The sequence below is a fragment of the Phacochoerus africanus genome, chromosome 14 (genome assembly GCF_016906955.1).
Source record: "Phacochoerus africanus isolate WHEZ1 chromosome 14, ROS_Pafr_v1, whole genome shotgun sequence".
In the NCBI taxonomy this organism is placed as follows: Eukaryota; Metazoa; Chordata; class Mammalia; order Artiodactyla; family Suidae; genus Phacochoerus; species Phacochoerus africanus.
The window spans coordinates 45,596,279-45,614,739 of record NC_062557.1 but is presented as its reverse complement, the minus strand read 5'-3'; the positions used below and the strand labels follow the sequence as shown (position 1 = coordinate 45,614,739).

The 18,461-nt window shown below is 40.0% G+C and overlaps 1 protein-coding gene across 6 annotated transcripts in view; it reads left to right on the top strand.

Moving 5' to 3' along the window:
- SSH2 (slingshot protein phosphatase 2) overlaps nucleotides 1-18,461 on the top strand; it is a 270,234-nt gene that overhangs the window by 96,070 nt on the left and 155,703 nt on the right. For all 6 annotated transcript variants that reach the window (XM_047756765.1, XM_047756764.1, XM_047756768.1 and 3 more), the window contains one exon: nucleotides 8,341-8,384. In XM_047756765.1, the coding sequence (XP_047612721.1) occupies nucleotides 8,341-8,384 (44 nt within the window). The remainder of the gene's footprint in view (nucleotides 1-8,340; nucleotides 8,385-18,461) is intronic.

Sequence of the window (18,461 nt, the reverse complement as noted above, 5' to 3'; positions counted from 1 at the left end):
TATAAGGATTGCATTGATTTGGTTTTTTGTGGGTTTTTTTTTTTTTAGTCTTTTTTTTTAGGGCCGCACCCACGACATATGGAGGTTCCCAGGCTAAAGGTCGAAGCAGAGCTGCAGCTGCTGGCCTACACCACAGCTCATGGCAACGCTGGATCCTTAACCCATTGAGCAAGGCCAGGGATTGAACCTGCATCCTCATGGATGCTAGTTAGATTCATTTCTGCTGAGCCATGACAGCAACTCAAGGAAAGGACTGCATTGAAAAGATGGTTATAACTGTTTCTTCTGTCTTAAATTGTTAATTGGTTAGGGGATTTTTAGGGAGAAATGCATCAATATTTTCCTAAAGTTTAGAGCATAAGTATTTCTTAAAGTTATCTCAAGATATAAAAGTCAAAGAAGACCAATAAGAGAACTTCTTGAAGTTTATGTAAAATGGAAGAGAATGATACATAGATACATACGGAGGAGGCTTAGGGAAATAAAAGTGAGGCTAGAAGAGAAAATGAGGAGACGTGGCCATAGTTAATAAAAAATAATAGAAATTTAAATGAGGGAGCAGCTGAGAAGCTTCTGAGGGGGGTGAGATAGTCTGTAAATTGATAGTATATGATGCTGAATTTTCACCAAATTGGAGGGAAATTCAGATCATTGAGTGTGTTTCTCTCATAAGCTTTTACTTTTCTCTTAAACGGTATTTGGTATTCATGCAGTTTTAGTTAAACTTATATTAGTGGGGGATTGCTGTCTTGTTATATATTAGAGTTGGTGGGTTGCCAAGGTTAATGGGGACCATGAGTGTAATTAAAATCTTCCTGCATTAAGTTGCCAATTTTTTTCCTCTGTCGTTTATTTCCATTAATAAACTAAAGCAAGGGGTTTTAACTGTGAAAGACTATTCATATTTGGTTTCTTTATGATGTTCAGTATGTTAGCAAGGATCACTAGCTAGGCCTAACTTATATTAGGAATTAGTTCACACTCTGATTTATAACTGTATTTTTCCTTCATTTCAGCACCTACGTTTCGCTTCAAGCAAGGTTGGAGGCCTTGGGTTTGTTTGTTCAAGGGCTGAATCCACTTTTTCTGACCTTTGTTTTTCAGTGTTTTGTTTATAAAAGCTAAGTAAATTTAAGTGACACACCTGTAGTCTTAGAGGTAGATTAAAGATTAGACCCAGGAGTCATAAGTCATATGATCTTCTCTTTGTATTTATTTATTTTGGCTGCACCCACAGCGTGCAGAATTTCTTGGTCCATGGATTTAACCTGTGCCTCAGCAGTGACCGAAGCCATAGCACTGACAATGCTGGATCCCTAACCTACTCAGCCATCAGAGTATTCCTCTTCATATTTATTAATCTACCACCTCCCCCCCCAAATTTAATTGCTAAATTAATTTTTCAGTATTGGGCACAGGCCTAACTTTGAAGTCACATACAGCAGTGCTCCTCGAATCTTTCCACCAGAAGTATCTCTTAACAGCAGAGCAGTGTGAATAGGGAACCCTTGGCAGTCTGGGTATATAAGGTTTAAAGGAGCTTATTACAAGGCTGAAATATATTTGAATTCTTATGACTTACTTTAAATTTCATGCACATGTTTATATATCTGTATCTGTTACTATAAAAATATTACTTCACTTCAAGTACAGTTGATGCTCTGGCAATATGCCTCAGTCTAGAGACATCAAGGAAGGCCTCTGGAGAAAGGGTCACCTAAGCTACAATCCGAAGGATGAGTAGAAGTAGGCAAGCAAAGAGGGGAATGAAGTGTATTTCAGGCAGAGGGGTGAGTATAGCAAAGCCTAAGATGGCCTGGCTTGTTGGAAATACCATAAGAATTTTAGTATAGCAAAACTCACCTGCAGTTGAAATACCTAATATTTGAAACTAAATGTTGTCGCTTTCGAAGGGGAAAGAAAATGCTTGTGATGCAAGCATTGATCAGGAGTGGGAGAAAACTACTGTTAGCTAATCGCAGAAAGTCAACCTACTAAATGGAATTGGCCCTTGCACCTTTAATGACAAACCTTTTGTAAGAGCAAAACAGAAAAAGTGTTTATAGTACTCTGCAGATCTATCATAGCATCTAAAACTGTGATGGAATGGAATTCTCAACTCTTTTATTTAGATGTTATTATTATTATTATTATTATTTTGTCTTTTGCCTCTTGAGGGCCGCACCCACGGCATATGGAGGTTCCCAGGCTAGGGGTCCAGTTGGAGCTATAGCTGCCAGCCTAGGCCACAGCCACAGCAACACCAGATCCTATCCCACATCTGTGACCTACACACAGCTCATGGCAATACTGGATCCTTAACCCACTGAACAAGGCCAGGGCTCGAACCTACAACTTCATGGTTCCTAGTCGGATTCGTTACTGCTGTACCACAACGGGAACTCCCCTAGATGTTAATATTGATGTTGTGTCCTAGTTAGTGAGACTTGAGATTCCAACCAACACCCCCGAATGACACCTCCTCGGCCTGCTGAGACAAATCCACATGTGGGAACCTCTGTCTGGTGGCTTCTCCTTACTCTGACTTTAAAGGGATATGAATCCTTAGGACCAGGCACCTCCCTAGTTGAGAACCTGGATTGAATTCATTGTCCAGATAGTATGCACATTGTTAGGCAGTGACTTTACTGGCGGTTAGGATGTGCTTGTGATGGGTGGGGAAGATGGAGGTAAATTAGACAATGATGAGTGCTATTGTTGGCATTCCAGGTATGCTTATCATGTATGTATAAGCACATGTGCCTGTCAACTAGGCCAGATTCCCAAAGTATAACTTTACTGCTGGTCTGTTTTGCAATTAAGACACTTTTTATACCACATAAGTCTATTCTGTGAAAGATTTATCTGCTAGATAAAGTCACTTTCCAAGGTTGAAGGCACTGAAAATGGTCTTTAAGCAACAATATATAATGTTTACTCCTAGTATTTTCTGTGGAAGCAGCGTCTCCAGTTCAACCACAATGTTAAACCTTGATTTGTCTGCCCTCTAGTGGAGATGTGGTTAAATTAACCACAGGGTCTTTGGGCTTTAGGAAAAATACCTAATTTTTCTTGATTGGCTTTGCAAATTTTAGCCTCTGTTTTCTTAAAGAATTTTTAATTTTATATTTAAAATTTTATTTTTATTTATTATTAAAATATTTTATTTATATTTAAATTTTATTTATTTATTTATTTATTTATTTATTTATTTATTTATTTTTGGTCTTTTTAAGGCTGCACCCACAGCATATGGTGGTTCCTGGGCTAGGGGTCCAACTGGAGCTGTAATTGCTGCCTACACCACAGGCACAGCAATGAAGAATACCAGCCACGTCTATGACCTACACCACAGCTTATGGCAACGCTGGATCCTTAACCCACTGAGTAAGGCCAGGGATCAAACCTTCATCCTGATGGATGCTAGCCAGATTTGTTTCCACTGAGCTACGATAGGGACTCATCTCTTGGTAATTTCCAATGTTCTGAGCAAGTTGACTGTTTGCCTTGTTTGTTTTGTTTGTTTTTTGAACTAACAATGTGTGAAGTTACTTGATGAGGGGTGGTTATATCCAGTCTGGTGTATGCCCTTGTTACAGTAGAATAGTAAGCATTCTACCTTTAACTACCATTAGATGCCACTATTCAGGACAACTGTATTACCCTTTCATTACCGTTGCTGAATAAGCAATGTGTATCTTGAAATTTTGGCAGTGAATACCATTGAAATAATCATAATTGAACATTTTCTTCCCTTAAAAAAATCACTTTTACCTTAGGCCTAAAATGCCTTGACATATGGTTTTTGGGAGGGTTTTTTGGGTTTGGGTTTTGGGGGAGCTGGGGGGGGGCAGGGGTGCCACAGAGTACAGTGGCTTGATGTGGCATCTCAGTTCCCAGACTAGGAACTGAACTCAGGCTGCAGTAGTGAAAGCAACAAGTCCTGATCACTAGACTACCAGCCAACTCCCCATACAGAGTCTCTTTTAAAAGTCTTTGTTGAGGAGTACCTGTCGTGGCTCACTGGAAACGAATCTGACTAGCATCTGTGAGGACGCAGGTTCAATCCCTGGCCTTGCTCAGTGGGTTAAGGACTCAGCATTGCTGTGAGCTGTGGTATAGGTCACAGACATGGCTCGGATCTGGCTTTGCTGTGGCTGTGGTGTATAGGCCGGCAGCTACAGCTCCAGTTTGACCCCTAGCCTGAACCTCCGTATGCAGCAGGTGTGGCCCTAAAAAGCAAAAAATAAAATAAAAATTAAAAAATATATAAAAGTCTGTTTAAGTAAAATGAAAAGAAAGAAAGGGAAGCAGATCATTCATTGGCCTAATCATTGTAATATTAATCTAAGGATGAAAGAAAAAAGTGTTTGGGGGCTCTTGTGTTAGAAACAATTCTCTGACTTGGTTTTTCTTGTGTGCCAGAGGAATTTTCCACTCCTTTGGCACAAATTTTTTTTTCTTTTCTTTTCTTTTTTTTTTTTTTAAGGCTTTCACCTGAGACATATGGAAGTTTCTGAACTAGGGGTCGAATCAGAGTTGCAGTTGCCAGCTTCCCCACAGCCACAGCAACACCAGATCTGAGCCATGTTTATGACATATATACCACAGCTCATGGCAACACGAGATCCTTAACCCACTGAGCAAGGCAAGGAATAAAACCCGAGTCCTCATGGATACTAGTCAGGTTCATTACTGTTAGCCATGATGGGAACTCCCTGTCACTAATTTAAGGGGGTAGAAATCACACACACACAAAAAAAGATGACACAGGATATTACTTTATTATAAGCTATGAGAAAAGATAGGCCTTCTTCTGCAGTTCCCTCCCTGCCCACCCCCATCCTGGGATATAGATACCAAAGGCAGATTCTTAGTTTAGAGATAGCAGCTTATAGCAGAAATATAGACCTGAGTTCAAATCCTCACTCCACCATTTATTGGCTTTGTGACCTTTAGCAACTCCCACAGGGTTTCAGTGCACATTAAATAAAATAGCATATTGGGAGTTCCCTTTGTGGCTCAGTGGTAACGAACTAGACTAGTAACCATGAGGATGCGGATTCAATCAGTAGGTTAAGGATCCGGAATTGGTGTGAGCTGTGGGGTGAGTCACAGATTCTGCTTAGATCCCATGTTGCTGTGACTGTGGTGTAGATTGACAGCTGCAGCTCCATTTCGACCCCTAAGCTGGAAATTTCTATATGCCTCAGGTGCAGCCCTGAAAAGCAAAAAATAAAGAGAATAAAATAACAATATATAAAATATCTGGCCCATAATGGTGGTTTAAAAAAAAAATGATAGCTCACCCCTAATGTAACTGGTTTGGACGCTATTTGTACTCTCTAAGAAAGCATCAAGGGTATTTTTATTTCTCAACATGGTTTTCACAGGTAGAATAATCTACCAAAGAGATGAAAACAATTTGTATTATCCTTCTTTGGTCTGCTTGTTTTAGTATGAGGGGAAGGATATTAAGCTTGTAATAACCCATACATATATAAAAGGGTACTCAACTGTAGTAGTAGTGAAGGCACAGCAAATCAGGACCATAATGAGATAGAACACTAGATTGGCAAGAAGGAAGGAAGGAAAGAAGGACAAAGGAAGGAAGGTAGGAAGGAAGGAAGAAAGCATCTGATGATTCCATCTGTTGGCTAGGATTTCGAACAACTGAAACTCTCACTCTTTCCTGATGAGAATATAAATCAGCACAACCACTTTAGCACTGCCTGGTAAATTTGAATATTTATTTACTCTATGACCTTGCAATTTTAGTCCTAAGTATACATTTAGCTTGTTGATATTCTTGTGTATGTACATCAAAAGGCATGTACAAGAATGTTATAGCAGTATGGTTGATGTCACCAAAAATTGGAACAATCCAATCTATTTAAATGGAATGGGTAAACTTTAATATATTTATATGATGGAGTTCCCATTGTGGCTCATTGGTCAATGAATCCAACTAGGAACCATGAAGTTGCAGGTTCGATCCCTGGCCTTGCTCAGTGGGTTAAGGATCTGGCATTGCTGTGAGCTGTGGTGTAGGTTGCAGACATGGCTCGGATCCCACGTTGCTGTGGCTCTGGTGTAGACCAGTGGCTCCAGCTCCGATTGGACCCCTAGCCTGGGAATCTCCATATGCCACAGGAGCAGCCCAAGAAATGGCAAAAAGACCAAAAAAAAAAAAAATATATATATATATATATATATACACACACACACACACACACACACACACATATATACACATACCTTCAAACAGTGAGCATAAGTCTGGAATAGTTATGTTAATATCAGATGAAGTAGATTTCAAGACATGTCTTACTTGAAGATAAAGCCATCTTGAAAAAGAAGAATCAGAGTTCCTGTCGTGGCACTGTGGAAACAAATCTGACTAGTATCCATGAGGACGCAGGTTTGATCCCTGGCTTCACTCAGTGGGTTAAGGATCTGGCGTTGCCATGAGCTATGGTGTAGGTCACTGATGTGGCTCAGATCTGGCATTACTGTGGCTGTGGCATAGGCTGGCAGCTACAGCTCCTATTTGACCCCTAGCCTAGGATCCTCCATATGCCACGGGTGCAGCCCTAAAAGCAAAAAGAAAAGGGGAAAAAAGGACATCATTTCTTTTCCTTTTAACACTTTTCAGTCCCTAAAGGGCATACTTCTGAACCTAAAACGTCCTCTACAGATAGAGTGTAAAATACCATGACACTTTCCCTCCCTCTGAGGGTTGAATCTTTGCTGTCTTCTTCCCTTTGTGCAAAGAAATGGGCATGCCTGAAATCAATAATGAAAATAAAATGGAAATAAAAGTCATGAGCTGGCCATGGCTGCCCCGGAATGGAGGCAGAATGTTGTAGAGGTGAGTGGGGATGGTTCCATAAACTTGAAAATGGAGGTGAGTTATTGGCAGACAGTACACCTGTGGTTTGAGATTATTTTTCTCCTCCTATTTTTGTGTTTGCCAAATAGGGCAAAATAGAAAATGTCAGCAAACAAATTTAAAGAAAAAGCACCTCAGTGTCATTAATTCTCTCATCTTTTCTCACTTTATCTTCATGTTGCTCTTCTTCTTCATCCCTGGGTCCATGAAGGTCTGTATAGTATTTTAACATATAGTAATTCCTAATTTAGGCCAGAGAGGGGTAAATTACATGCTTTTTCAATGTATTGGGAGGCAGTATTTTATCAATTTTAATTCTGTCTTCTCCATGAGTTTCCTTGAACACCTAACTTCTTTCCTTTTTGTGAATTTCAATTTGTATATTGAGCCTAAATTGTCATAAGTATAACACCCTCAATTATTTTATATACCACTAAATATTAGGAAAAAATATTGGAGTTCCTGTCCTGGCTCATCAGAAACAAATCTGACTGGCATTCATGAGGACGCAGTTTCATTCTCTGGCCTTGCTCAGTGGGTTAAGGATCCAGCGTTGCCGTGAGCTGTGGTGTAGTTTGCAGATGTGGCTCAGATTCTGCTTTGCTGTGGCTGTGGTGTTGGCCAGCAGTTACAGCTCTGATTCAGCCTCTAGCCTGGGAACCTCCATGTGCCTCAGGTGTGGCCCTAAAAAGACAAAAAATATATATATATTACAATTAAACCACGAGTCAATGCTTTTCAAACACATTGATTGTAGATGCGTTCTAAGGGGTGTGTGTGTGAGTGTGTGTGTGTGTGTGTCAGAATCAGTGAAGGCTATGGTACCATCAGCCTTCTGTGTTTATAAGGAATAAGTTGGACAGTGTACTTAAAGTGTTGAGCAAAGCACTTGGCATGTTATAAATACTCAATAAGTAGTGACCTTTAAGGTGATGGTGATGGTGATTTGAGCATGAGTACTTTGTGAAATGGTATTCATTGTTTAGGTTGTTCTTTGGGGATCAGAATCATTAGTAGATCATCTTGATGAGATTTATTGGTAGAAGTCAGAATGCCCATTCATTTTAATTTAGAGCAACACAGCAGTATGTTAATATACCATCTTCAGTGGTTTTCAGAGGAAATTTTTTTCATCATGAGCACTTGGTTATCAAAAAATTTTGTTTGGAAATTCCCTCTGTGGCATAGTGGTTAGAGATCCAGAATTGCCACAGCTGTGGCATAGCCCACAGGAACTTCCATATGCCCTGGGTATGGCCAAAAAAAATAATTTGTAGACTGTTGTTGAAGTTTCCTCCAGGAATAAATTATGTTGATATATGTTAACCGTAGTTCAGGTCCACATCATCAATGAGATATTCCTACATGTAAAGCTTAGTAAAATTGTATTGTTGATATTGAGACTTAAGGGTTTAAATTATTTTCTCTTTTTTTTCTTGTCTATACAGGAGGCAGACAGTGGGGAGGAGGAATGCCGATCACAGCCCAGGAGGTATGTTGGTTCATTACATCTTACATCATTTCTATACTTAGAGTTTTTCTCATTCTTTTTCAGTCTTATCAGATTAGTTTATCCTGGTTTTCCAAGATGCTTAATTGGTCTGTCAAAATGGGACTGCTTTAAGAATCCAGTTGCTGGAGTTCCCGTCGTGGCACAGTGGTTAACAAATCCGACTAGGAACCATGAGGTTGCGGGTTCGGTCCCTGGCCTTGCTCAGTGGGTTGACGATCCGGCGTTGCCGTGAGCTGTGGTGTAGGTTGCAGATGCAGCTCGGATCCTGCGTTGCTATGGCTTTGGCGTAGGCCGGTGGCTATGGCTCCGATTTGACCCCTAGCCTGGGAACCTCCATATGCCGCAGGAGCGGCCCAAAGAAATAGCAAAAAAAAAAAAAAAAGTCAAATCCTGACTCTTCTACTAGCTACATGGCTCTTAACAATGATACTTATCCACCAAAGGTGTTGTGAAGATTATACAAAATGATCTCTGTAAAGTGCCCGATACAGGAGTTCCCGTCGTGGCGCAGTGGTTAATGAATCCGACTAGGAACCATGACGTTGCGGGTTCAATCCCTGCCCTTGCTCAGTGGGTTAACGATCCGGCATTGCTGTGAGCTGTGGTGTAGGTTGCAGACTCGGCTCGGATCCCGCGGTGCTGTGGCTCTGGCGTAGGCCGGTGGCTACAGCTCCGATTCGACCCCTAGCCTGGGAACCTCCATATGCCCAAGAAATAGCAAAAAGACCAAAAAAATAAATAAAATAAAATAAAAAAGTGCCCGATACATAGCAGCTATTCTAGAAGGTAGCTGCTTATTATTGTTAGACTCTGTATTTTCTAAAAAAAAAAAAAAAAAAAGAATCCAGTTACTGATTCAGAAAGATTTTAAATGGTAGATGTATTATGTTTTACACCTAAAACTGATAAAATGTTGTATGTCAGTTATGTCTTAATAAGTAAATTTAACTAATTAATTCAATTAAATGCTAGGGTTTTGTTTTTTTGTTTTGTTGTTGTTGTTTTGTCTTTTTGCCATTTCTTGGGCCGCTCCCACGGCATATGGAGGTTTCCAGGCTAGGGGTCTAATCGGAGGTGTAGCCACTGGCCTACGCCAGAGCCACAGCAACACAGGATCCAAGCCGCGTCTGCGACCTACACCACAACTCATGGCAACGCCGGATCATTAACCCACTGAGCAAGGCCAGGAAATGAATCCGCAACCTCATCGTTCTTAGTCGGATTCGTTAACCACTGTGCCACAACGGGAACTCCTTTTTTTTTTTTTTTTTTTTTTTTTAATGCAGGAAGGCCATTATTGGCCCAGCTTTGACCCACATCTTTAGAACTATCTTGGGTAATAATAAAGTGAATTTTCCTGCCTTTTAGGAAAATGTCAACTAAAGACCTTTTCAGTCTTCAGTTTTGTACTTACATCTGTCATTCATTATGATAAGTTTTGGCAATTTTCACAGATCGGTTAATATTTAACTTCCTAAATAGTAGGGATATACTAAGTAATTTACCAGTCTTCTAAAATCCAATGAAATGGTTTTTTCTTCCTCTCATGGAATAGTGACCATGTTATAAGGATACCAATACCTGTTGCCAGTAAAAGAAAAAAAAATAGGAGTTCCTGTCATAGCTCAGCGTGTTAAGAACCTGACTAGTATCCATGAGGATGTGGGTTTGATCCCTGACCTTGCTCAGTGGGTTAAGGATCCGGCATTGCCATGAGCTGTGGTGTAGGTCGCAGACCCAGCTCAGATCTGGCATTGCTGTGGCTGTGGTGTAGGCTGGCAGCTGTAGCTCTGATTCAACCCCTAGCCTGGGAACTTCCATATGCCACAGGTGGTGTGGCCCTAAAAAAAAAAAAAAAGTGTGTGTGCGTGTGTGTGAGTATGTATATCTGGAAGTACATAATAACATTTCTGCTCTCTCCTTTAGAATGGTTTTTTATATTTGCTGTGGGTTTGTCATAAATGGCTTTTATTATGTTAAGGTATGTTCCCTCAATACCCACTTTGGTAAGTTTTTATCACGAGTGGATGTTGGACTTGGTCAAATGCTTTTTCTGGATCTGTTGAGATGATCATGTGGTTTTTGACTTTTCTTTTGTTAATGTGGCGTATGATGTTGATTGATTTGCGTATGTTGAACCATCCTTGTGAACTTGGGATGAATCCCACTTGGTTGTGGTGTATGATCTTTTTTAATACGTTGTTGGATTCAGATGGCTAAAATTTTGTTGAGAATTTTTGTGTCTATATTCATCAAAGATATTGGCCTATAGTTTTCTTTTTTGGTGGTATCTTTATCTGGTTTTGGTATTAGGGTGATGGTGAAGGCAAAAGACCCGAATAGACATTTCTCCAAAGAAGATAGACAGCCAACAAGCACATGAAAAATGCTCAATATCACTGATTATTAGAGAAATGCAAATCAAAAACTACCATAAGGTATCACCTCACAACAGTCAGAATGGCCATCATTAATAAGTCCACAAATAGCAAATGCTGGAGAGGGTATGGAGAAAAGGGAACCCTCCTGCACTGTTGGTGGGAATGTAAGCTGGTACAACCACTATGGAGAACAGTATGGAGGTACCTTAGAAAACTATACATAGAACTACCATATGCCCACTGTTGGGCATATTTCCGGACAAAACTTTCCTTGAAAAAGACACATGCACCTGCATGTTCATTGCTGCACTATTCACAATAGCCAAGACAGAGAAACAACCTAAATGTCCATTGACAGATGATTGGCTTAAGAAGATATGGTATATATACACAATGAATACTACTCAGCCATAAAAAAGAACAAAATAATGCCATTTGCAGCAACATGGATAGAACTAGAGACTCTCACACTGAGTGAAGTAAGTCAGAAAGAGAAAGACAAATATCATATGATATCACTTACATCTGGAATCTAATATACAGCACAAATGAACCTTTCCACAGAAAAGAAAATCATGGCCATGGAGAAGAGACTTGTGGTTGCCAAGGGGAAGAGGGAGGGAGTGGGATGTACTGGGAATTGGAGGTTAATAGATGCAAACTACTGCCTTTGGAATGGATAAGCAATGAGATCCTGCTCTATAGCCGTAGGAACTCTGTCTAGTCACTTATGATGGAGCATGATAATGTGAGAAAAAAGAATGTGTACATGTATGTGTGACTGGGTCACCTTGCTGTGCAGTAGGAAATTGACAGAACACTATAAACTAGCTATAATGGAAAAAATAAAATCATTATAAATGAAAAAAAAACTGACATAGAAATAAAGCCTTAAGATACTATCACACACACACAAAAAAGTTTTTTTAAATCAACTCCCTCCCACAAGAAATAGTTCTGGTAATGGTCATTTAGATGTTATCAAACTTGTGTTTTCTGAACTCAATCTTGAGAGCTATTCTAGATGATGCAGAGAAAGGATACAATAAACATGCTCATTGTAGAGAAGCATGCTAAAGGCTATGCTTCCTCAGTGATAAATTATCATGTTTTTGTTGATGTATAATTTACTCTTCTAAACTATAACTTAATATAAAAATCATTCCTTTTCATCAGTAACTGAGGTTATTGGCAATATTTTTCATGTCTTATCATTGAAATTTAGGGTTAAAGCTTAATTTCTCACTGTCTCTTGGGGAAGAGCTGACAGTGAAGTGTTACTCTTTTGCTTAGGGCTAAGAGACAGAAATCTAGAAGACATTTTAACTGAATGTTTACCAGAGACGTCATAAACTTATTCTCATTAGAGTGAAAAAAAGGATTCCATCTGATTCATAAATTTTCTAATAGGTCAGATTTAAAGATTTCTGGGTTAATCTCTTTATGTACTGACTTGGCACCTACTGGGGTAATTGTTGTCCCAAAAAATTGCACAATGATGAGGCAATTCTCTTATTCACAGGACTGAATTGTCAAGCCACTAAAAACCATAACAAACCCTGTTTTTAAATTTGTTGGCAATAAATCATTACTATGGCTAGCGGAGGATTTTTGTGGGCTTCTTCTCCTTCACAAGAAAATTATCATTTATATAAATAAGAAATGAAGAAAAACCTAGTAGCATCCATTTTTTAAAAATCAAAATTTGGAGTTCCTGCTGTGGCACCTCAGCAAGTTAAGATCTGGCGTTGTCTCTGGCAGGATCAATATTGCTGCAGCTGTGGTGAAAGGTCACAGCTGTGGCTCAGATTCGATCCCTAGCTAGGGAACTTCCATATGCCCCAGGTACAGCCAAAAAGGGAAAAAAAAAAAAAAAAATCAAAATTTGCTAGTGTGTTGTAATTTCTTACATTCAGTGTGTTTTCCAGGCCTTTTCTAAATCTAATTGCTATAGTCTGACTTAGAACAAAGAAACTTCTCTTAAGTGCCAGTTGAATTCCCCTTATATTGCCAAGAGGCTGATCTTTTTTTTTTTTTCTTTTTTAAGGCCACACCTGCAGCACATGGATGTTCCTAGGCTAGGGGTATAATCAGAGCTATAGCTGCTGACTTATGCCACAACCACAGCAATGCAGGAACTGAGCCTCATCTGTGACCTATACCATAGCTCACGGCAACACCAGATCCTCAGCCCACTGAGTGAGGCCAGGGGTCGAACCTGAAACCTTATAGTTACTAGTTGGATTCATTTCCGCTGCACCACAATGGGAACTCCCAAGAGATTGATCTTCATGTGTTTGGCTGCTACAGGTGGTTCTGGCATTCTCCATCACTCACTGTAGAACAAACCAACACTGAGGAGCTCCCTTGTGGTTCAGCAGGTTAAGCATCTGGCATTGTCACTGCTGTGGCACAGGTTCAGTCCCTGGCCTGGGAACTTCCACAGGCAGTGAGCACAGCCAAGGGGGTAAAAAAACCCAACATTGAGTTAGCATCTTTTCACTGACTGTGCCTGAATCCTCTTGTCAATTATGGGTTCAATTGTGGTTTGTGGAAATTGAATATTAATCAGCATATCATTGAAACTAATACCAGTTCCAGAGTTCCCGTCATGGTGCAGAAGAAACAAATCTGACTAGGAACCATGAGGTTGTGGGTTCGATCCCTGGCCTCACTCAGTGGGTTAAGGATCTGCTGTTGCTATGGCTGTGGTGTAGGATGAACAGAAGCTGTAGCTCCAATTTGACTCTTAGCCTGGGAACCTCCATATGCCATGGGCATGGTCCTAAAAAGACAAAAAAAAAAAAAAAAGAAACTAATACCAGTTCCAAGTAATAAAAAAGATGTTGCATTAATCTCTTATTTTAACCAAATATCATTTATTGGGAAAGTCACAAGTTAAAAGCAATCTTTTAGGATAATTAGCCCAAACTATGATGGCTTTAACAACCAATGCAAATAGGCAACAACAACAAAAAATAGATAAACTAGATTACATTAATATTTAAAGCTTCTGTGCATCAAATGACACAACACAGTCAAAAGGCATCCCACAGACTGGACAAAGATACATGCAAATCATATAGCTAATAAGGGGTTAATATCTAGAATGTATAAAGAACTCTTACAACTCAGCAAGAAAACAACATGTCTTAGTCTGCTTGGGCTCCTATAACAAAATGCTCTGTAGATTGAGTGGCTTAAATTTCAGACATTTATTTCTCACAGTTCTGGAGGCTGGGAGTCCACAATCAGTGTACTGGCAGATTTGGGCCTGATGAGAACCCTCTTCCTGGCTTGTAGACAGCTGCCTTCCTACTGTGTCCTCACATGACTAGAAAAGAGAAGAGGTGCTACTTTCTTCCTCTTCTTGTATGTACACTAATCCTGTCCTATTGCCCTTACCCTTGTGACATCATCTAACCCTAATTACCTCCCAGAGACTCCCATCTCCAAATACCATCACACTGGAAGTTAGGGCTTCAATATAGAGACTTAGGGAGCATGTAAACACTCAGTCCATAGCACTCCACCCATGCTCCCAGATCCATGTCCTTCCTACATAAAAAATATATTCATTCCATTCCAACAGCCCCAAAAGCCTTAACTTATTCTAGCATCAACTCTAAAGTCTAAATATCATCTAAATAAGATAAGGGTGAGACTTGAGGCAAAATTCCTCTCCAGCTAAAAACTGTGGAGTCAGATAAATTATGCATTTTAAAATGGTAGGAGTTCCCGTTGTGGCTCAGCAGAAATGAACCTGACTAATATCTATGAGGACACAGGATCAATCCCTGGCCTTGCTCAATGGGTTAAGGATCTGGCATTGCCGTGAGTTGTGATGTAGGTTGCAGATGCGGCTCAGGTCCCATGTTGCACTGGCTGTGGTGTAGGCCATCAATTACAGCTCCGATTTGACCCCTAGCTTAGGAACTTCCATATGCTGTGGCTGTGGCCCTAAAAAGAAAGAAAGAAAGAAAAAAAAAAAAAGATAAGATACAATGCTAGTAAAAACAAAATAGAAAACAAACCAACCAAAAAACCAAACTAAAATACAGTGGTAGTACAGACATAGACTAGACGTTCCCATTCCAAAAAGGCAAAATGGGAAGGAAAGAAAAGATGACAGGCCCCAAGTAAATACAAAACTTAGTTATTCAAATCCCAGTAGATGTGAAACTTCAAGAATAACCCTCTTTGTTTCAATACTATGCCTTCTGAACCCAGTGGCGCAGTGGTCCTCCCTTCAGGACCCACTGGAGTGGTGGTGTCATCCCCAGGGCTCACCTGAACAGCCCTTCACCTTTCTATCCTGTGGAATCCCACCTGTGCAGCATTCTAAAGGGGCTCACTTTGCACTTTGCTGGGTGGTGGTCCCTCCATTTGGAACCAGGGTGGAGACAGCCTTACCTGTTAGCCCTTGCACTGTAGGCACGTGGTAGGAGTAGCACCCTTCATGATTTCTGAATCTTTTGGGGGCCTGCTTCTGTTTTCTTGAAGGATAATGCATGTTCGCAACCTCCCTTCATTCTGTCTCTCTCTCTCTCTTTTTTTGCTTCCTATAGGCCCAGCTGGCAGTATTTCTGCAGGTATTATCCCACCTCTATTTCTGGCTTCTGTTGAGAAGGTCTGTGGTTCACACTTACATTGATCTCCTTACTAAATGATCACTATACCCTTTGTGTTCTCTTCTGAACATATTTTCTCTTTTTTTTTTTTGTGATATGGACAGGCTGAGAATTTTTAAATCTTTCAGTTCTGTTTCTTTTTTGCTTAACAGTTCCTTCTTCAATTCATTTCTCTCTTCTTGTACTTTACTATAAGCTATCAGGAAGAACTATGCTGCTCCTTCAACACTGTGCTTAGCAATCTCCTGAGCTAAATATCCAGTTTCATTGCTCACAAGTTCTATTTTCCACCAGACATTAGAACATGAACACAATTTAGTCAAGTTCTTTGCTACTTTAAAAGAAGGGCTGCCTTTTCTCCATTTTCCAGTAGCGTTCCTCATTTCCATCTGAGACCTCTTCAGAATGGCTTTTACCATCCATATTTCAAGCAACATTCTGTTCATGACTATTTTGTATTATTTAAGATGTAGGCCTTTCTTCCAGTTCTCCTCTTTTCTTTCTCAGCTCTCACCAGATCTGCTTTTAACACTCCCTTCATGGCAATCTCAGCTTTTTGTAACATGCACCTCAAAACTCTTCTAGCCTCTAGCCATTACCTAGTTCCAAAGCTGCTCCACATTTTTAGGTATTCATTATAGCAGCATCCCACTTCTCAGTACCAAAATCTATATTAGTCAGTGTTTTCTGGAGAAGCAGAAAATATAGAGATACGTTTACTATAAGGAATTGGCTCACACAGTTATGGAAGCTGAGAAGTCCAAAGATCTGCAAGTTAGAGACCCAGTAGAGTTGATGACATAACTTCTAGTCCAAGTCTGAGTCTGAACTCGGGAGAAGACCACCAACTGATGTCATAGCTCAAAGACAGGCAGAGAGTGTGAATTCTTTCCTACTCAGCCTTTTGTTCTATTTAGGTCTTAAATGGAATAATAAAGCCCTCCCATCTTGGGGAGAGGAATCTGCTTTCTCAATCTACTAATTCAAATATTAATCTCATCCAGAAACCCTCAGACACACCAAGAATTATGTTTAACCTAGTATCTGGGCACCCTGTGGCCCAGTCAAGTTGGCACATAAAATTAACCATTATACAGCTTGATTAAAAAAATGTACACATTTCTCCAAAGTAGATATACAGTGGCTGATAAAAACACATGAAAAGATGTTCCAACTCACTAATCATTAAGGAAATGCAAATCAAAACCACAATGAAATACAACCTCACACTCAGTAGGATGGCTCTATCCAAAAACCAGAAAAATAACGTGTTGGTAAGGATATGACGAAATTAGAACTTTTGTGCACTGTCAAGAATGTAAAATGGGAATTCCTGTCATGGCTCAGTGGTTAATGAATCTGACTATGAGGAACCATGAGGTTGCGGGTTCGGTCCCTGCCCTTGCTCAGTGGGTTGAGGATCTGGCATTGCTGTGAGCTGTGGTGTAGGTTGAAGACGTGGCTCGGATATGGCGTTGCTGCTGCTGTGGCGTAGGCCGGTGGCTACAACTCCGATTTGACCCCTTGCCTGGGAACCTCATGTGCCATGGGTGTGGCCCTAGAAAAGACAAAAAATAATAATAATAATAATGTAAAATGGAACAATATGATGGCCCTCAAAAAATTAGAAATTACTGTATATCACCCACCAGTTTCATTTACGAGTTAATACCCAGAATAACTCAAAGCACCGTCTTGAGAAATTTGTACACCCATTTTCATAGCACCATTATTCACAATAGTCAAAGGGTGGAAGCAACTCAAGTATCTATAGACAGATAAATAGATAAATCAAATGTAGTATATACATACAGTGGAATATGATTTAGCCTTAAAAAGGAAGGAAATTAGGCAATATGCTGTAATATGGATGAACCCTGGGGACATTATAACTGAAATAAGCCAGTCACAAAAGGACACATATTGTATGATCCCACTTATATGAGATACCTACAGGAGTCAGATTTTCAGAAATGGAAAGTAGAATGTTGGTTACCAGAGGCTGGGGAAGGAGGGATGGAGGGTTATTGTTTAATAGGTACAGAGTTTCATTTTTGGAAGAGAAAAAATTTCTAGAGATGGATGGTAGTGATAGTTGCACCATAGTGTGAATTACTTAATGCACACTTAAAAATAGTTAGGAGGACAAATTTTATGTTATATTTATTTTACTACAATTAAAAAACAAACTAGGAGTTCCCATTGTGGCTCAGTGGATTATGAACCCGACTAGTATCCATGAGGATTTGGGTTTGATCCCTGGCCTCGCTCAGTGGGTTAAAGATTTGGCATTGCCGTGAGCTGCAGTGTAGGCTGCAGATGCAACTCAGATCTGGTATTGCTGTGGCTGTGGTGTAGGCTGGTGACTGCAGCTCCGATTCCACCCTTAGCCTAGGATCTTCCATAGGCCACAAGCGTGGCCCTAAAAACACAAAAAAATAATTAATTAAAATAAAAACCTGGTCGTGGCTCAGTGGTTAACGAACTTGACTAGTATCCATGATGATGCGGGTTCCATCCCTGGCCCTGCTCAGTGGGTTAAGGATCTGGTGTTGCTTTGAGCTGTGGTGTAGGTCACAGACGTGGCTCGGTTCACCTGTTGCTGTAGCTATGGTGTAGTCTGGTAGCTTCAGCTCTGATTCGACCCCTAGCCTGGGAACCTCTATATGCCGAGGGTGTGGCCCTAAAAAGACAAAAAGATTAAAATAAAATAAAATAAAATAAAAAAACTATGTAGTCCTGCCATACTAGCTCCTTTTTATAACATTTAATTCTAGTGATACTTTGTCTTTCCCAGAAGATAGGCATGAAAAGATAACATAATTGTAGAACTAAAAATCAAGTTGTGTGTCACTACCATTTTGGTAAAAATATATATGGATGAAATTCCATTCCAGGCTTTTCTTTTGCATATTTATAAACTCATAGCTTTCGTCTTCTTGTGTCATGTCCTCTTTGCTGACTAGGGAATAGCCAGGAAGGTAACTATAAAATGGAACCATATAACCATTTTGACTTATATTTATGTCTAGTATGGGCTATCT